The following is a 19,337-nucleotide window of genomic DNA, read 5'->3' on the forward strand; positions in this document are numbered from 1 at the left end:
GTTACCAGATCGGGTGTGCTGACCACTGCACCACCATGGTCAGAGGGGACACAAAATATCTAATATATGAAGGTTAAGCAAGAAAAGTAGGCAGCAGCCTGGGTGGTTGCGGGAGGGAGCTCGAATGGTCGGCAGATCTCGGGAAGCTTGGTCCTGATACCATACATGTGACTTGAATATCTCTAAGCTGGCGAGATACCTCCTTTCCAGTATTTGCTGGGTACGAAAGGCATCTTCGTCACTGTGGCCTTTCTCGTCTTGCCCCTGACCACGACGCCAAGCTCGGTACCGGACTTGTGTTGGCCGTCCTTGACGTATCCCATAGCGATGTTCTTCTTCAGCGTGGGCGAAGGACAGCCGCTGGTAACGATGCCGATGGCTTGACCTTGGGCGTCTACGATTTGTGCGCCCTCGCGCGCAGGAGCGCCCTCGACAAGCAGTCCCACGCGACGACGGTCAACACCCTTTCCACCTTTGCTTTTGAGTACCAGCTGTGGCAGAATAACCTCTGCACCATTAAAATCGTTGCGAGGAGGCGAGCGACGTGATTTGCCGACGATCCAGCCAAGAGCGCCTTCCACGGGTGTCGTACTGTCATCAAGGTCGTGGCCATACAAACACATGCCTGCTTCAAGTCTGAGAGAGTCTCTGGCACCCAGGCCGGCAAGACGTAACTTGTCGGGTCCGGCAGCGGTGAGGAGCAACTCCGTTACGGCGACAGTGTCTTCGGGCGCGATGGAGATCTCGAAACCGTCTTCGCCAGTGTAACCACCACGAGAGGCCAGAACAGGCTTTGAAGTCTCGCCTGATGCGAATCTGAGAGTCAAATACTTGGAGCTGCCGAAGTAAAGGGACTTGAGGTCAACGTTATCAGCGGAGGGAGCGAGTACACCTTGCAGGATCTCGGCTGACAGAGGTCCTTGCAGAGCTACAAGGCCTTGGTTCTTGAGCTCAATCTTGTCTACACGGGGCTGGTTTGCATTGTTCCAGGCGTCCAGGTTTGCGGTGAAGAAAGCGGCGTCCTTTTCTCTGCATTCAGCGTTGGTGACGACGTAGAACTTGTTCTCGTCCAGACGAGTGATGATGGTATCATCCACAATGCCGCCAGTCTCGGGGTGCAGTAGAGCTGAGAGTGTGGATTGGTGAGGTGGTAGCGCTTGCAGATCAGCAGGCGTGATCTTTTCCAGGAAAGCAGTAGCTCCAGGTCCAGTAAAGTGATATTGCACCCTGGAGGTAGAGACATGGCGTTGGTCGATTTGACACAGACTGAGGGAATAGTGTGACAGATTCAAGACTTACATATGGCTGACGTCGAACAGACTGGCCTTCTCTCTGGTCCATTTGTGAGATTCACCAACGCCTAGATCGCTGTACTGAACAGGCATCATGTATCCTCCAAAGGGGACCATCTTTGCGCCTTTGGCCACGTGAAGATCATAAAGACCCGTCTTGGAATTGGCTTGATCGGTAGATGAAGCATAGCATCGTGCTGCCACTGGTGTGGATTGGGCAAGTCTGCTAGGAAGTCTTTGCAGTCTTGCATTGGATACACAAGTTCCTGTGGATCCTCGATAGATAGCATTGGGTCTACAAGCACGCAGCAAAGGCGTTGCGAATCTAGCCGAGGAGCGGATGGCAGACATGTCTGGCGGAGTAACCAGTACTGGGGAAATGAAGTGGGAGACGTGAATATGATTGAAAGAGCTTGAGCAGACGGCCAGGTATGCTCTTTTGTCTATGGAAGGAAGTGAATTGAGTCAACAGAGACAGAGTTTGACAAGTAATCGATAAGAATTGAGGCTCTTCTTGGAAGGAAGCACCAACACCACATGGGTTCGTGTAAGCGCGCCCGCATAGGAAGGAGCTTCCCCCGACCGCTACCCGACGACAACCCCGAGGGGCAGGTTAGCGTCTACTCGGACCGACCCGCAACTCCAGCAGTGAGTTCAACGAAGCGGCTCTTGCTCTGTGGCTTGGTGGTGTTGACGTGCTGGCGGTGTCGGTGGGGAGGGCCTACGCAATCGGCGATGGGTGCCAGAACTGCCCCTCCGATCTTGCATACAGCGGCCATCTTTTTTCCCCTCCTCAGTCCCTCTATACCACTCTCTCATATCCTCAAAAATGTCTACGTGAGTTTGAACTTTTGGTCAGCATCTTGCCTATATTCAATTGCTTACATGAATTGGCAACAGCAACATCACCTGGCACGCTGGTCTTACCCGCAAGGAGCGTAGCGAGCTTCGCAAGCAGCAGGGTGCTACCATCTGGTTCACTGGTCTCTCTGCCTCGGGCAAGTCAACCATTGCCACTGCTCTCGAGCAGCACCTTCTGCAGCAGGGTCTTGCTGCCTACCGTCTCGACGGTGACAACGTCCGTTTTGGTCTCAACAAGGATCTTGGCTTTGACGAGAAGAGCCGTAACGAGAACATTCGCCGCATTGCAGAGGTACGTTGAGACTTCTGGCTGTTCGAGTCGATACCGTAAAGCTGACCATGGTCTGCAACAGGTCGCCAAGCTCTTCGCTGACTCATCCTGCCTTGCCTTGACTTCCTTCATCTCCCCCTACAAGGCCGACCGTCAGACCGCCCGTGAGCTCCACGAGCAAGCCACCAACACCGACACTCCTCTCCCTTTCATCGAGGTCTACGTCGACATCTCCGTCGAGGAGGCCGAGAAGCGTGACCCCAAGGGTCTCTACAAGAAGGCCCGTGCCGGTGTCATCAAGGACTTCACCGGCATCAGCGCTCCCTACGAGGCCCCCGAGAAGCCCGAGATCCACATTGACTCGGTAAACACCAGCGTCGAGGAGGCTGTCGTCATCATCACCAAGTACCTCGAGGAGAAGGGCCTTCTCAAGCAGGGTTAAATGGTTTCTTTATGATACCCCTTTGCATTTTCAACTGTATATAACGTCTCATGTAACGGACCTCTTACTACAAAAGTATACGAACTCAATCATGTTTTTTCTTTTGTATGGACAACCTGCAAAATTTGGCTGGGTATAGAGTGTCTATGGACAGTAAAACAAAGGGTAGAAAACAAGGAAACGCTGGCCGAAAACGACTAAAGCAAGGAAGGAGGATGGTTTATATGCTTTGCGCTCATGCAATCTCAAACTGGTAATAGACGTATGCGTTGTAGTCCTCACCACCAGCATGGCCAGTTGCTTGCAGTTCATTGGCGGTTTGAGCATCATCCTTGGTCACTCTACCCTTCTTGTCGCGGCCGAAGGCGTTTCCACCAAGGTGTGAGTAAGCACCGTCGAGGTTCTTCTTGACCTTCTCGACAACCTTCTTGTCCGTCTGTTGTTTCTGTCAGCATTTGTGCATAGCTTAGCGTCAAACTCAAACTCCTTACCTTAACAAGGCCACAGACAAAGCTCAAAGGAAGACCGTAACGCAGGACTGTCTCAACAAAGACACGCAGGGCAAGAACGTGGATCCAGGCCATGACAGCATCGCTGTAGCCAGTGCGACCGAGACGGAGAGCCTCGCCCCAAACACGGCGCTCGTCATTCTCAAGCTTCTTCTGCTCGCGCTCTTCGGCCTCACGCCCACCCTCGGTGAACTTCCACTCACGGGGCGTCCAGCGCCTCTCGCGCACCTTGTGGACAAACTCTGCGCTGTGCTTCTTGAAGACGGTAACGGCGAACAAGCTGAACTCGTCGTCCTTGGCCAGCTCTTGCGATGAGCGTGGCACGACCATGGGGCACAGAGACTCGTAGCTCTGAAGGTAGTCCTTGACCTGGTTCTTGGGCACAGCGATCAGGTGTTGTTGCAGGTATTCCGAGGCGTCTGGTGCGAGGAGGTTGTTGGGGTTGACGACAGAGGTCAGCGACTTTTGCGAGAGGTTGCCGGTGCGCGATCGCAGGGCCGAGGCCAACGAGGTCTTTGTAGAGTTGTACTGATTGAACTTGGACTTGACGTCGTTGTCTATGCTGGCAATGTCCTGTAGTGTTCTTGTTAGCCAGTGCGACAAGTCAGGTAGAAGCACAGGAGACCAACCTTCTGGAGCATGTCAACCAGCTCCGAGATGGGCTTCTCGGCGCGGTATTTGACCTTGTTCCATTGGAAGCTCTGCAGGTAGTGGTCGACGGGCTTGTCGTTGACGTTCTTCTGGTCGGCGATCTTGTCCTCGTCGCCCTCGAGGATGTTCTTCAGCGAGTCGGCCACCTTCTCAACAACGCCCTTGCATCCTTGCTCCAGCTTCTGCAGGTCGTCGGCCTGCTGCACAAGGGCGTCCAGAGTGCCAATCTTGAAGGATGGGATGCTGAATGGATACGTCGTGCCGTTGTCGGTCGAGACGACGGATCTCAGGGCCGTCAGGGCCTCGTCGCTGTCATTTGAAGGCGAGATGGATGTCGGTAGCGACACGAGACAGAAGGTCGACTTGGACATGGTGTCGTCTGGTTGCTTGCTAGACAACTCAATGCCTGTCGTTGTTGCCCGGTGATGTTACCTCCGCCAATCTCACCCTCGGCCGTCTCGGCACAGCCCTACTTCGACTTCGTCATACTCTCGCTTCGTCTTCATCCTCCTTCAACCTGCCATACAGCTGAATACATGCACACATATCATCTTGTCAATTGCGCTACAACCACTCAAGATCAAGACAGGGCAAACATCGGTAATGACTGACAAAACACGAGAGTCTTTTCTCAATACTGGCCGTTGACTATCTTTACATCTATTGTACGCCATGAACTCCTGCGCTATGCCCAATTTCCTTCCCGTTCTCTTTTGTCATCCCCAATATCCTATCATCTTGTTGCTGCCTCAAAGGCCCGTTCTATATGACAAGTCGACCAGCCTCAGAACATATCCATCTCATCACTTGTGGTCAATGCAAATCTGCCTTGCTGCATCTCGCTCCTGCGGTCCAGCTCTGCTTGGTACTCTTTGCGCACATCTTCCAGCGTAACAATTCTGCGCTTCTTGCCATGACTTGCTGACACGCTCTTACCACGCTGGTATTCCTCCTCGACTCTCTCTGCAAGAATCCAGCCCTCGTCCTTGCCGCAGCACGCGAGCGTGTTGATCAAGACCAAGTACGCCTCAACCAACGTCTCGTCATCAGGCTCAAACACCTTGGCCGTGCTGTGTCGGAGGCGCTGCAGACGCTCGAACAGTATCTCGGCAGCTCCACGGAAGTCATTGTTGTGAATACGCCACGTGTACATGACTTGATGGTACTGAGGTTGTCCAGGCGTGGGTGTCGGTGAGAAAGACAGATGCTTGCGTGCTAGTGAAAGCAGTATGTCGTCAACCTCGGGAAGGAGATACTCCGGGAACGGCAGAGAAAGAAGAGTGCTTATTCTGTTGGTCGCAATGAGCGATTGTAGCAGAGCCTGAAGTGACGTCTTGCGTAGCACAGGGTTGCCAAGTACAAGCAAAGCATCAAACGCAGGCTTGTAGCGACAAATCTGCAACGAAGCGTTGAACACGCGAGTAAGAATGTCTTCCTTCAGCTCACGCACGCGCAAAAGCTTGATCTCTTCCATTGCCAAATTGACCTTTGTGGCTGCCGGACTACTCTGCATGCCCTGCTTGCGCGTGTCCAGATCAATCAAAGAGTTGTCGTCGAAGTTTTCGAAATTCACTGCAAACTCCTGAGCAGCGAGAGAAGCAAAGTCGGCCGTATATGCGTGCAGACGACTGCGCTCGAAAAGGTATGAAATGTGCAAATAGTAGCGAGGCAATCCATCGTTGAAAAAGTTGCGCGCTTGAGGATCAATTAGGTTCGACGTATCCAGTCCATCGATCTTGAGGGTCTTCTCAGCGAGCTTCTCAGCTGCTTGCTTGAAATACTCGGCGGCCAGAGCGTATTCACCGACTGCAAGATTCAGTCTACCTCGGAGATAGGAGGCCCACGGTCCTTCCGGCACGAATCTGAGGAAATCGGTAGCTAGATTGTAATCTTGGTGCTTTATGAGATTGCCCAAAACATACAAGACAACATCGTTGTAAGCATTGGAGATGTTAGCCCCATACGTCCACGCGCGGCACCAATAGGTGATGAGGAAGGGAAGAGTCTCCGAAGCTGGGAACCGCAAGCTGTGCCAATCTCCAATAAAGATGCTTTCAAGCACTGTCAGAGTAGGATGAGACAGAGATTTGTTGGACTTCGATACGGGACTTTCGGGGGCGTCCTTGGCCTTCTTCGATGGCTCCTCTCGGACGTTGCTAGCAAGCCAAAGCAGAACATTATGTTCTTTGAGCTTCACTACCAGCTGCTCGTACAACTCTGATGGTCTGAACTCTGGCGAAAGTTCTTCCTCCTCAAGATCGCCAGCCATGAAGACCACCAAGGCGAGGAGGTCGAGAATGATGTCTCTCGTCATGGTAAGAGTGTCCTGGGCACCCCGGATGGTTGCCTTGTCTCCATAACGAGTGAGCGCTTGATCTCCGTCAGCGCCCTGTTCAGGTTCAACAAGGCGTTCAAGAGCAACGTAGAACAGTTCATTGTCCAGATCACCAAGACCTCCAAGATCTTGCATCGAGTCTGTTAATTGGTTGAAGTCCTCGTCCGTAACTTCTGTGTGCAGGGCGCACAATTCGTAAAGTTGACGCAAGTCCTCAAGGTGCTTGTCCTGGGTACCGTTCGGAGTGGTGGCATTGATACCAATCTTGAGGGCATCCGCAGCAGTTGCCTTCACGAAGAGTGCCTGGAAGTCAGAAGATAGTCCCCTCCTGAACGTTCTCGCACCTGCAAGCAGGCGACCAATGTGCACACTGTTCTCATCAGTCAGGTGGTCGGCAAGGGGCATGGAGTTGACGATGAAAGAATCTTCTTGGGTAAGGAAGACATCTTTGTTGAGATTCATAACCTCAACTTCGCTACATTGTCTGACAGGGCCGACTTGATCTGCTCTGACTGACCACGCAAGGTCGGTATCCATATCAAATGCCAGAGAAAGAGAATCACCACGCCTAGTGTGGAGGTGTCGTACAAGACCAAAGAACACATGCCATTGTGCGGCAATTTCGGATTGGTACTTGGCAAAATCAAGCTGGCCTTCAGCATCTTGATCAACATCGATTTTGGCAGCAATGGCATCGCAGATTCTTCCTTTTAGAGGACTTTCCTTGGTCGATCGAGATGATTCAGTTGAAAGTTTCAGACCCTTTTTGTAGATGTGCAATGCGCTTTCCAGCATAGGTACACTAAACCTGCCGGGATAGAAGAAGAAGTCGAGCCAACGGTCGCTGAGACTGGAACAGTCTTCTACCACAAGCTGAATGTCAGCGTCTCCTGGGTATGATGGGTCATCCATCAGAGCCTCAATGGTAAGAGACCCATCATCGACAAAGGCCCAGTTGTTGCGCCAAGCATCCTCAAGGTCTTCAGGTCCGGCAAGCAGATCGAAGGTCAAAGTGAAGATCTTACAGATAGCACCAGATCTGACTCTGATCCAAAGCTGAGTGTTGCGCCAGCCTTTCGAAGGACGGACATGGTATTCGACAAGTTGCCAGGCGTTTGTGTTCATCAGTTCGTCAAGAGGTGGAATCAGTTTGGTGTCTGGTTGAACGTCGCGAATGCCCAATTCAACATCGTCGGGATCCATGATTGCCCAAAACTTGAATTGATGGTCCTTCGGTGAGTTCGTAACAGCGTAGTACATGTCACCATCAGGGCTTCCATCAACTTGAAGAAGTTTGAGAAGCGTTCCTTGAGCAGGACTCATCAAGAACTGAGGTGAACCGGATTGTAAATCCTTGACGTTCTCATTCAGGAGATCTGTTTGCACGCCTAATTTTCCGGTCTGAGTGTTCCAGGCCTTCAAAGTGTGGTCGAGGCACACGGTGAAAACATGTGTTGTGTCGGGCGATAAGGCGATTGCAGCAGCAGTAGAAGGCTCAAGATCCATGCCGTTGAACTTGACGGTGTTGTGGCCTCTCATGGAGAAGAAAGTCTTGAAAGATGATCCCCAACCAGGTTCGCTAAACGAAGTCTCATGCCATGATCCCGAGCCCTGACCAACACTTCTTGAGAGACGTAACAAGCCGCCGTCGCTGAGAGAAACAAGCAGGTCCATCGAACTAAGAGCGACGAGCTTGTAGGGAGATCGGAAGCTGAACGAAGGCGACTGGTGTACTTTGAAGCAGCTGGCGGGATCGAAGTCGGCAGCTGAGGGTAGCGAGCCACGTAGTAGGAGGTCCTTGCGTAGGGTAAAGGTAAAGAGTTCATTGGAAGTGGTCAAGACGAAGACTTCGAGAGCGTCGCGCTCGACGGCATCGGCAAAGGCGACACCATTGGGTCGGATGGGATTGGCGAAGCTCAAGGCGAAGGTTATGACACTTTCTTGGGTGTTTCTGCGGGCCTGGATCAGGTCGACGCTCTGAATGTGTAGCAGTCTTCCCTCCTCAAGCACGCGCCAGAGAAAGCATCGCGGGTTTCTGTTCTGACGACGGAAGAAGATGGACGACTCGGTAGCTAGGTGGCGTTTCGCGTATGCCTCTTCATCGGCGTCAACCAGGGTCTCGTCGCTCCTTGGACGTTTGCGCGAGAAGAAGGAGGATTGTCCTTCGGTGGGGATGTGTAGGGTGGAATTGGCGTAAGTCGGCTCGATGTTCAGGCGGGCCTCGGTGTACAGACATGGCGCCAGTGGAGCTGTCACAGTCAACGCCATTGTATCTCCATGTACTGTCGACCTTCGGGTGTAGGATTGATGGTCGAGTAGAGAAAGTCGCGCTACGAATAGTCGATGCGCGTTTGCTGTGATGCGCCGAGCTGCGACTGCTGAAGAACGCCAAACTTCGAAACTTGGGAGCTGCCCCAGCTTTCACTCGATCACTGAGTCCTCCCGTCGATCACAAAGAAGTTTCACTCGCGAAACACATAGCATGAGCAACCTCTTCTAAGCAAGCAGAGCATTATAATTTTGTTGTCAAATCGTCTTTTCTCTGTAACTCCGAGCCACCTTCCAGCCTTCATCTTGTGATGTCGCCATGCTCGTCCTGCCAACGCCAAGCCAAAAATGCAAACCATTCCCAGCCTCCTGGTATCTTGAAAAACACAAAGCAAGCTCAAAAGCAATATCGTACCCTCATTTACACTCTATTCCCTTCCCCCATCATTTAGTTGTTGTCGAGGTCCTTGGGACTAGGGTCGCCAATACCATCCTCCTTGATGGCGAACATGGCATCGCTCTCGGGTAAGCAGGGACTGTCGTAGATCTTGCAGATTCTGGTCTCTCCACGACCCTTCTTTAAGCTGAGACGTGTTGTACTGGCGTGTGCAATGATGTTGCCACCAATGGGCTTCTTCGGATCTGGGTTGAACATGGCACTCGGTCCGCCATCTACTTGTGCGACCACCTGGTTGGTGATGAGAACTGCAATGCCAAACTCGTCTGCTAGGCGTTGTAAAGTGCGCATGAACTTGGCCAGATGTCCCTGTCTCGAAGACAGCTCACCACGTCCAGAGAAATCTGTGCGATAGAGTGCCGTTGCCGAGTCCACGATCAAAAGCGAGAAGCGCGTTTCCGTCATCATTTGTGCCGCCTGATTGAGCAGATCAAGCTGGTGCTCTGAGTTGTAAGCACGCGCGTATGCGACATTGTCGAGCACCTCTTCTCCTGACAGGCCGTATCTTTGCGCGACTGCAAGCAAACGGACCGGTCTAAAAGTACCCTCAGTGTCAATGTACAGACACTTGCCTTCACCACCACCCATGTCGAAAGGTAGCTGACAGGTGACTGCCAGCGTGTGACATAACTGACTCTTTCCTGTCCTGAACTCGCCAAAGACTTCTGTGATGGATCCTGTTTCGATGCCTCCCGCGAGCAGGGTATCAAGCTGCTTGGAACCAGTCGTGATAGAAATGAGTTCGCTGCGGCGTGCGTGCATCTCGGTGGCAGTCGTGAAGCCCATAGGCACAAGTTTGGCAGCTGAAAACCGTGTCAGCTCATGCTCAGACGATCAAGACTGACATTGCTCATACCTTCTACGAGGACCTTAGTGGCCTTCTGCTCAGATACACCCTTGATGCGCTCAAGCACCATCTTGGGAGTGTACGCCACCGACTCGACTGTGTGGAATCCGCCTTCGACGAATAGTTGAATGTCTCTCTTGGTCAGACCCGCCATGCCCTTGATCACTTAGCTTCTGATGGTAGAGGACTGAGCAACATATCTTACCTCTAGAGCGGAGAGTGGCGTGGGTGCACCAGGACCACCGGCAGCACCATCTTCGTAGCCGGACTGGGATGCGAGTTCTTGTCCTTCAGCACTCATGATTGCGGCGCGTCAGCTTGTTGTGGTAGAATGGTGCGTGTGCAATTGTCAAAGTCGAGAACACCTTGAGGGAGGCGAACAATTTATCGTCAAGTCATGTCTGAAGGCGGACGCGACTAGCGCGATTGTAGCCTTTCTATCGTGGGGAAGTCGCCACAATCGGAGGCAGGAGCGATCGTGTTTGACATGTGGCTGTCACACGGTTCCACGTGACTTTATTAACTCTTGACATTGAGCCAGACGCAAAATGCTGTCTTTCTCCCATGACGAGTTATGTACATCGTTTCCGAACGTCATTCTAACAGTCTTCAATCTCTCTCATCATCTCGTGGTAGGGACGACCTTAGATGAACGTGGGTTAGACTGCGCAACCTTGTCAGTTAGGTGCTTGCTGTCCCGCGTGTTTGAGGAGATAGTAAAATGATCCTTCTCATCTGGCGGCATGAGATCTAGCTCTTCCTTTTCAACCAAATCTACCAAGGCTCCATGCCTGGCATTCAGGCAAAATGCATGCACAAGACGTTCAGGTCCGCAGTGCATCGAATGTCTCAATACTGGACGCGAAGCAACACGGGCAAAGGGCCATTCAGGGTCGTCAATGTTGTCGGACCCTTTTCAGCTGATCATAAGAATGCCTAATCCGGTCTATATGAGCAGGGTACTATTTTCCGTTGTCGGGCGGCTTCTTGATTCTCTCGCTGAGGATGCCGACCTTGTTGTGCGTGTGGCTGCCGCAGTCGAAAGTTTGGCTGTTTTGCCGCCAGCGATCAAACCCATCCACGAACTTTCTCCTTAGCTAAGCTCGAAGTGGATATATTCTGTAACGCGCACCTTGCTCTCTTGAGACAACTGTCTTGGGAACACAAGTCATCTGGAGCCGAGTGAAACACGATGGTGGAAACCCTACGGACCCAAGCGAATGGTTCATCATATTAAAATCCATACCTGTCAACCGGCTTTGTATCGGACGTGCGTCCACCAATGCTCACACGAGATCCTCCAGTCCGCTCAACCAGCTCCATGCAGCTCCACTCGAGGTGGATAGCCAAAACTATCCGTTTGATCGCACTTTTTCGCCTGTAGGCTGTTGGATCAACAAATAGTTTCTGCATGTCTCTCGAGAAGGAACTTGAGTTGATGCATAATTAACCTAATAAGCGAGTTCGTAAAAGCCTCTCGAACCGGAAACCATCAGCCCGTTCAGCAGCCACGAATCCTACTTGCATCCTTCCCACCGTACATTTCGGTTCAGAGGCTAGTGGGCAGGATGGTTCCTTCCAGTGCCATAAAGGCTCCAGATCGGTCAATTCAAGTACTCGAGTAAGTTTCAACTCAATCTACAATGGCTTTTCGTTTCCTCCGGCCTTCAACATTTTGAGGCTCTCTTTTATGCTTAAGGCACATCGACGCAGACCGCATCTTCCCATTCGATCTTTACTCTGTCCATTTCTTCCTGGCAGCGTTTTTCGACATGGATGCCATAGAAGATGCTGCACATAGGGTGGCTGAACTTGGGCCTCGTACAATTGTCATGCTGGTCATGGGCGTCTTCTTCCTCATCGTTTCATGGATCTCGTTTGCACTCCGAGTCTATGTCCGAGCGTTCCTCATACGCTCCTTCGGGAAGGACGATTGGATGATGCTGATTACTGTTTGCTTGTTCACAATATGTTGCAGTCTGCTGATAGCCATCGAACATGTCGAACAAACCAGCAGACCGCAAAGAGTACTGGAAGAAGGTATACACGCTCAACTGGATCTACTTAATGATCTTATGAAGGTTTGTTTTGCTTGCTGCTCTTTCTCGTCTCAGCTAACCAAGTCTGTAGTATATCATCTCCCTAATGGGCTTGTACATCCTCACCACTGTCACATTGAAAATTAGTCTGGCCATCTTCTTCCTCAGAATTGTTGTCCGACCTTGGCAACGAAAGGTCATCTACGCTGTCACAGTGATCTACGCAATCTATGCTACAGCTTTCGCCTTCGTCGCCGTCTTTCAGTGCGGTATACCGACCAATTTCTTGATCAAGGAAGCCACCGGGGTCTGTATTAGAGACGACATACTTCAACCCCTCAACTACCTCCACTCGCTCCTAAACGCCATCAGCGATTGGACATTCGCATGTCTTCCAGTGTTCGTGCTCTGGAATGCCAAAATACCACGCTCCGCCAAGATATCATCCGGTCTCCTGCTCAGCCTTGGAGCAATCGGCAGCATCATCTCTCTCGTCCGCATCGCATACATCCCAGGTTTGAAGAGCGGCCCTGCTTTCTTCACAAGCGCGATCAATATCGGTGTTTTGTCCTTGACAGAACCTGGGCTGGGTATGGTTGCAGCATGTCTGGCAACACTCCGACCACTGTTCAAGAACATGATGGAGAAAGCCCGCACGACAAACACAAGTTCTAGCAGCAAATCCTTCAGCCATAACTCCAAAGGATCGTCACAGCGCAAAGCAGTTTATTCTGGCGCTAGATTCACAGAGCGTGGATATCTACAGATGGACGACGACAAGAAGCCCAGCAAGATGGGCAACTTCACCAGTGTTGTTGGCGACTTGAAAAGCGCACCACCCAGTCAAGTGTATGAACTGGGCACCATTGCCGAGCGGTCCAACTCGACAGAAAGCACAAGGTCAGACTCCGGCGCGGCGGTTGACCCGACCAGTCCTGGACCAGTCGCTGTTGGCTCGCTGCGGAACAAGAGCTGGTTTCCTGATGACGAGGTTCTGATGACTAGACATGTCAAGATATACGATGAGGAAGCGGCCGAGTGGCCAAGGCCGCCGCACAGGGAAGCGCGATCGACTGCTCCCAATTGCTGAACCTTGAAGTAGAACATCTTACGAAATAGAATATCCTATAGAATTGTTTCTTTTCCACAATTTTCTAGCTCGTCAATACTTTTGCATACAGTATCCACTTTTGTCTTTGCAAGCATATTGGCATGCACTCCTTCTCTAACGGTCTAGATTGTGATCAAGTCTGTGAACAGATATGCAATCAGCCCATTGAAGACACTCGAGTCTCCATTTCGGAAGATATGATGAAGAATGCTTGGATTGACGCAAAGACGATGCACGCTCCATGCATTGACCATTGCATTGTTCACGCGCAACAGAAGATCTACAACACATGCACATGCACATACCATCGAGATCCCATTGGGCATGAATGCGGCACTGCGTCCAGACCATACAATCCAACAAAATGCATAGCGATGCAAAGAGTATTCTCAATAACCCCCGAAATGACACATGGAAATGTTGAAAAACTATCTAGGAAGATGTAAGCGAGATAAAAAGAGCCCCATACAATGGTTCCCCAGAAAGAAGACACTGAGGGGAGCACTCGGAAGCGGATCTTGATATATTGATTTTTAATATATGACTTTTTTGACAGTCTTCCGAACAAGGCCCGAGTCAATGCAAATGAACTCACGAGACCCTCTTCCTTGTATGGCGTAATCCATCTAGGCAGCATGGCGAATACGAGGTGTGGCATATGATGTTAAATTTGTTTGATAGTGGTTACTACATAGGTGCGCTCTGGGGAAAGAACAAGGAAGGAAGATAATAAAACAATACAGCAGTGAATCCAACGCCAAGGGTATAGTATCGTGACAATCTTAACCGAGAAAGAGGTGAGTGGAAAGGATATAATAATCCTTTTCAGCGTCTGTGCGAGTCGCACTGCTCAATGAATCTGTAAATCCCTTCGAAGTTTTGGTATTCGAGAGGACTTTGAGCATCTTCGCGTTCGCCAGAGCTAGAGTAATGCAACGACTCGTAGTCCGAGACCATGGCCGGACTGTCAAATTCAAAGTCTGCTTCTGACAAGGTGTCCGACTTCATTGACAGTTGGCGACCACAACTGCTCTCGGCAGGCGTTATCATAGTCTGCCATTCGATAGGTCGACTACGACTTGCAGATGGTGATTCATAGAACTCGCTGCCGCTCTCAGACTCCTGTGTGCTTGGAGCGAAAGGGAACAACAGAGCAATCTCCGAACCGACAAAGTCGTCAAAGTCCTCGTCCTGAACTGTGACACCTCGTTGAATCTGAAGCTCGTCACGTAATCTGTTGACAGTATCGGCATCGCAGCCAGGGAAATGGATGCGCAGCGATGAACCTTGATATGTGATAGGCAGATCACCCAGATTCGAGAGCTTGCTAAGATCGCTGAGGACAGCGGTCAGGTCCTTGAGCGAGCGGGAGAAGTCGACGGTGAGGCCATCGAGGAGACCATCAGTGTTTACGTGCTCAGCATCGGCGTAGCCGGCGACAGCATTCAAGGAGGTCAATGCAGTGATGGTAGGGTTGATGGGGAAAGAGATGTAAGAGCCAGGGGTCTGCTTAGGCAACGAACGCAACTTCATAGCAGTGTCTTCCTGGGTGGCAGTAACAGTCTTGTATGACTTCTCTCCACGGGGGTTGACACCATTGAATTGGGCCTTGTTTCCAGATACAAAGAAGGCACGGACAGCCTGAGAAACGTTCTGAACAACTTGTGCTTGGCTAGCAGGACCATGGGAGAAGTATCTCTGACCTCCGATGCGACCTCCTCCAAGTGAGTATCCTCCAGATGTGCGTCCCAGAGTACCTCCAGTAAGGTTGGGTCTCAAAGTCGAGGCGAAAGGAGCGCGGCCAGAGTGACGGATGACGGCATTGCCGACGGTAGACTTGGGCAGAGCGCTACGCTTGTACTGATGTCCTGACGATTGCTCGGCAATTGAGGTGAAGCGACGGACGGTATCCTTGAAAGCAGAGCGTGAAGAGCTACTGAACCAACGGCTCTGGTGCTGTCTGATGCGAGCAGCGGGGTGAAGTGGCTGTCGTGCAGAGCTGCGGACCAGGACGGGCTCAACTTTGGAGGTTGCCGACTGGGCTGCTTTGCTCTGTACGATTTTCTGAACCTGTTTGGCGGCAGCTTTCCATGTCTTGACATGCCTCGTTAAGAGGCTATGCCAGTAGCCAGCTATGGGCGGCATGGTGAATGTGATTCGTCAAGCAGACGTGTAGATGGTAGAGAGAGGTCGATGGAAAGCGGCTGCCTAAGTACTAGTTACGACCAAAACGCGGGGAGAGGTGGCGCAGGCGGGTGGCGACTGCCGGAGATAAGACTAACGTCAAGATCTTATCTTGCCGGTCTCAGGGTCAAAAGTGAGCCTTTTCTAGTTTTCACATCATGTGCCGCATCTTCAAGCCATCTAGAGTAGTGGAGCGGTGGTTTTGTGTATCTACAGATCATAAACATAGCTTTTCTGCCCCATATTCTCCTTCTATTCCTGCCAACAGCAATCTTGCCCAAATGCAACAGGGCGAAGTGCAGCTGAGAAACGAGACCAGATGAAAGCAGAAGAAAAATGAAAAGGGCATCAAGGGAGAGGAAAGAAAAGAAAAAGAGAAAGAAGCAGAAGGAAATACATGACCAGTGAAGAATTAACCATGTCGGCGTGTGTGCAAAGAAAGCAATCAACAACAACCCATCTCCCGACCCATTTCCTGCAGCTAAACGTTGCTTTTGGTGAAGCACAAAGATGCGCCTTGTTTGCCCACCCATGCTGGAAGATAATCTATCGCCGGCTTTTTGTCCCATGCTTGAATAAACGCCCCCAATAACGCCCCTAGCATATGTGACTTTTTGAAAAGCAAAAACAATTGAAATGAAGAGAAAAAATTATGCCTCAAGCTCGGCCTTGAGGTCAGCGTCGATCATGTCACCGAACTTCTTGCGGTTGTTGACGTTGAATGCAGTGCTTCTCCATGATTCACGAAGCTGGTTGAAAGCTACACGCTCACCACCAGCCTTCTCAGACTGGAGAAGCTCGATAAAGTGACGTCCCACACGCTCGCGGATAGGGATCTGGCTGGCCAATGCCTCGCTATAGTACTTGATAAGGTTGGCAATGCCAGTAGAATTGTGACGCTGAGCAGCGTCGGCAAAGGCAAGATGACGGAACTCGGCGTACATGCTCGAGTTGAAGTTGCGAATCAGGAAGTGCGACCAGAATTGGTAAAGAACATCCATGTCGTAAGGGCAAGTGCCTGTGGCTGCAACTTCACGTTGCGACAGGGCCTTGCCGCGGAGGTGGCTGTACATCTCGTGTGTGGTGTCCTCGGGAAGGCTATCGACAGGCGAGTTCTGATCCTTAACCCAGAATAGCGTCACTGCAGGACCATCAGCTGCAGCTGTCGCGTCACCATTGGTAGCAGCTTGCTGTTCAGAGTCATTGGTTTGGGGCTTCTTTTCCTGAACCTTTGTCTTTTGAACTTCCTCGTAAATGTTCTTCGAGTCAATGGATCCATCCGAGAAAGTTCTGGTTCCTGCAGTGTGGTATGGAGCACGACGAGGAGCTTCCTCGTGCTTGCGGACAACAACAGTCAAGTTGTCAATTTGTGTACTAGGAAAGTTGTCTGGCTCACCACCCATATCCTCGGCAGGAATGAAGTAGCTGCCTAGAGGTGACAAACCATTCTCACGGTGAGGCGACTTCGCTTGGCGGCCTCTGAACTCCTCGAAACCAGCGTTCTCGGCAAATTGTTCCATACCACCAGGGTAGAAAGGTGCAACCATTCCAATGTGTGGAACAGGAGGGCGCTCAAATGAGACCGGGCCGTCGTTCTGAGCAGAAGGATCACGCTCGGCCATGGGCAGAACCCACATCTCCCAATCGCCAGCCTTTCGTAGACGATCCTTTCCATCTTGGCCAGTGCGTAGTTCAATGTTTGGTGAGTTGAGGCAGACGTACTTCAGAAGCTCGTAATCTGTGGTCAACGACTTCAGTCTGTTAAAGTCAGCGACAAAGGTCAGGAAGACGAATCCCTGGGAGTCCATGTGTTTGCGGAAGAAAGTGTCCTTGACCAGGTTATCCAAGGAGAAGTAGTACTCGATTTGCTGTGAGATTGCAGGAACAAGGTACATCTGCTCTGCGCCAGGTTGGTAAGCAGGAACAGGTGCCATGTAGCCACCGTAGTAATCGGGCATGTAACCCTGGGGAACCATCATGGGGTAGCCAGGGTACTGACCACGGCTATAATCAAAAGGAATGGATTGCGAGCGCATACCTCCACGGAAGCCGCCACGGCTCTGCTGAGGGTAATGACCGCCGCGAGGAGGGAATGAAGGAGCTGCAGGAGTGAAGTCGCCAGGGAAGCCATTGGCGAAGTTTTGGGAAGAGAAGTGGCCGTTGCTGAGACCGCCACGGTGGCCGCCTCTTCCACGCTTGGCCCCCTTGGTTTCGCGGAACGGCGGGGGATTGTCAAAGGCACGCTCCTTGTTGGCAATCTTTGTAGCCTCGGTGTGAGTTCCGTTGAGAGCATCCGCATTGATGGAAGCAGCAGATTGACGGCGACCAGTCGGCTCGAACTTGCGAGGAGACTTGTTACGACGAGCGGATGGATGACGCTTGGGAGCGCCGTTGGTGACAGGACCTTCGTGAGACACGCCGTTGGTCGAGGTTTCCTTGGACTCTTCGACCTTGACAGGCTTAGGTGGAGGAGGCATGGATTCGCGGTCTGCCTCGGCATTCGCAGCGGCGATCTGTTCCTGGGTAGCATCTGCAGACTTTGACGCAGGCTTTTCTCCATTCTGGCCGTTCTGGTAAGTTGTACGACCAGTCAGATTGCTTCCACCACGCGCGCCTCCGCGAGTGGGACGAGGAGCTCCTCTGGTCGGCAAAGTCGTTTCAAAGACAGCTGTAGGCACATAAGGCATGTTAACCCATTCAGTCTTCTTGTTACTCGGTGCATTACTATTCTCCTTTGGCGCTCTTTCCTCTTGCACTTGTGTCTTCTTGCGCTCCTCCTCACGAGCGGTCTCCATGGTAGGCCAGGCAACATCGCTGGTTGGCGGAAGAGCTGAAGCATTTCCGCGAGATTTGGGTACCTCGGCGGTCTGACGTTGATCACGATTTCTCGTACTGGAAGCGACAGGCTTCTTCGCATCTGTGTTCTTTGCCTTATCGGCTTTTCTCTCCTGCTTGCCGTTGGTTGCAGTGTTGATTGACGGTGTTGGCTTAGCGTGAGTCATGGTTGACGCTCTTTGCTGCCAGATGTTCACGGTCGGCGGAGGAGCATCGCGGAGCTTGGGTTTCTGTTGCTTGGATGTCTCTCCCTTGGCCTCGATTGTCTCAGTCTTAGACTCGGCGCTGTCTGCTTTGGCTGGGCGATCAGAGTTCTGCGACTTGGTGTCCCATGTTGACTCGGAAGAGGCTCTGTTGGGTGTGGACGAGCCATCGTCGTTGTTATTAGCCGATGTTACGCTGGATGTGTCTCCTCCTGCATGACCATCAACCTTCGAGTCAACTGAAAGACCATGAGCATCCTCGGCTACCGAGTTAGAGGACGGTGTTGCTGTGCCGGATGCTTTTGCTGCAGAGCCCTTGGCTGCTTGTGCGTATGAAAAAGACATGGCTGAGTCAGAGATTTCTCTCGTCGTGTTCTAGGCTTGTCTTGTGGCCCAGTTGGGCAGTTCCAAAGAAAATAGTTGAGAGCTGTCGCGCAGTCTCAACTTGTCCGGGAAGGTTCAAGGACGACCTCCCCGCACGATATACACCAGGACAATCGACTCAGGCTCGTACGAGGACAGGCGCAGGCTGACAGAGAACGTCAGTCGGGACTCTGAGTTGGCGGCGTTGGGTGACAGGCTCCAAATGCGACGCGGCACAGCAGGCGTTGGCTCTTCGCACACGTAAAAGAGCTCGGTCGAAATTGAGACAGGAGTTCCAAGCTGAGAAGACTTTGGGCAAGCGAGAGAAGAATAGAACCAGACTCCAGATGAAGGCGAACAAACAGCGAGCTCCGTCCGTCACTTTGATCGGGCCGCAGAAGCGAGTGGGAAAAAATCAATCGTCAGGCCGTCAGAATGGTTTGCAACTTTCAAGGCAGGCGTTTGCTTGCGCTTTTTTCCGAGCTTTAGTCGCGGTTGTCACGGGCCTTCGGTGAACGCGACAAGCCGAGCCGAATTATAACAAGAACAAGCGGCTACTTTTCGTGAGGGGCAGACTGCGGTAGTGGCCGGCTCACGAGCAGACGCCAGGTCAAGATGCTGCCGAGCTTCAACGACAACCATTCAGATTGGTATATAGTAAGAGCGACG

At 51.8% G+C, this 19,337-nt stretch overlaps 7 protein-coding genes across 7 annotated transcripts; 2 read left to right on the plus strand and 5 right to left on the minus strand.

Annotated features, from left to right (window-relative positions):
* Nucleotides 1-182: 182 nt before the first annotated feature.
* On the minus strand, nucleotides 183-1,409 carry M437DRAFT_55839 (glycine cleavage system T protein; the record flags this gene model as incomplete). The annotated part of the gene is made up of 2 exons (XM_041022945.1): nucleotides 183-1,227; nucleotides 1,300-1,409. The coding sequence occupies 2 exons, from the start codon at nucleotides 1,407-1,409 to the stop codon at nucleotides 183-185; spliced, it is 1,155 nt and encodes a 384-aa protein (XP_040876785.1).
* A 712-nt stretch (nucleotides 1,410-2,121) lies between these two features.
* M437DRAFT_77868 (adenylylsulfate kinase) lies at nucleotides 2,122-2,866 on the plus strand (the record flags this gene model as incomplete). Its single annotated transcript, XM_041026894.1, has 3 exons — nucleotides 2,122-2,129; nucleotides 2,193-2,445; nucleotides 2,507-2,866. 3 exons carry the CDS (start codon nucleotides 2,122-2,124, stop codon nucleotides 2,864-2,866), a joined length of 621 nt encoding a protein of 206 aa, XP_040876786.1.
* Nucleotides 2,867-3,101: 235 nt separating this feature from the next.
* On the minus strand, nucleotides 3,102-4,397 carry M437DRAFT_68736 (ATPase, V1 complex, subunit C; the record flags this gene model as incomplete). Its single annotated transcript, XM_041025163.1, has 3 exons — nucleotides 3,102-3,311; nucleotides 3,358-3,948; nucleotides 4,005-4,397. The coding sequence occupies 3 exons, from the start codon at nucleotides 4,395-4,397 to the stop codon at nucleotides 3,102-3,104; spliced, it is 1,194 nt and encodes a 397-aa protein (XP_040876787.1).
* Nucleotides 4,398-4,810: 413 nt separating this feature from the next.
* M437DRAFT_55826 (uncharacterized protein) lies at nucleotides 4,811-8,629 on the minus strand (the record flags this gene model as incomplete). Its single annotated transcript, XM_041022941.1, has 1 exon — nucleotides 4,811-8,629. One exon carries the CDS (start codon nucleotides 8,627-8,629, stop codon nucleotides 4,811-4,813), a length of 3,819 nt encoding a protein of 1,272 aa, XP_040876788.1.
* A 3,136-nt stretch (nucleotides 8,630-11,765) lies between these two features.
* Nucleotides 11,766-12,606, plus strand: M437DRAFT_27902 (uncharacterized protein; the record flags this gene model as incomplete). The annotated part of the gene is made up of 2 exons (XM_041019126.1): nucleotides 11,766-12,014; nucleotides 12,064-12,606. Coding segments are annotated over 2 exons (792 nt in total), but the record flags the coding sequence as incomplete, so codon positions are not given.
* Nucleotides 12,607-13,908: 1,302 nt separating this feature from the next.
* Nucleotides 13,909-15,228, minus strand: M437DRAFT_56071 (uncharacterized protein; the record flags this gene model as incomplete). The annotated part of the gene is made up of 2 exons (XM_041022981.1): nucleotides 13,909-14,069; nucleotides 14,157-15,228. 2 exons carry the CDS (start codon nucleotides 15,226-15,228, stop codon nucleotides 13,909-13,911), a joined length of 1,233 nt encoding a protein of 410 aa, XP_040876790.1.
* A 695-nt stretch (nucleotides 15,229-15,923) lies between these two features.
* Nucleotides 15,924-16,400, minus strand: M437DRAFT_18172 (uncharacterized protein; the record flags this gene model as incomplete). The annotated part of the gene is made up of 1 exon (XM_041018940.1): nucleotides 15,924-16,400. A coding segment is annotated over one exon (477 nt), but the record flags the coding sequence as incomplete, so codon positions are not given.
* Nucleotides 16,401-19,337: the final 2,937 nt, after the last annotated feature.

Source organism: Aureobasidium melanogenum (assembly GCF_000721775.1).
Source record: "Aureobasidium melanogenum CBS 110374 unplaced genomic scaffold scaffold_23, whole genome shotgun sequence".
Taxonomy (NCBI): Eukaryota; Fungi; Ascomycota; class Dothideomycetes; order Dothideales; family Saccotheciaceae; genus Aureobasidium; species Aureobasidium melanogenum.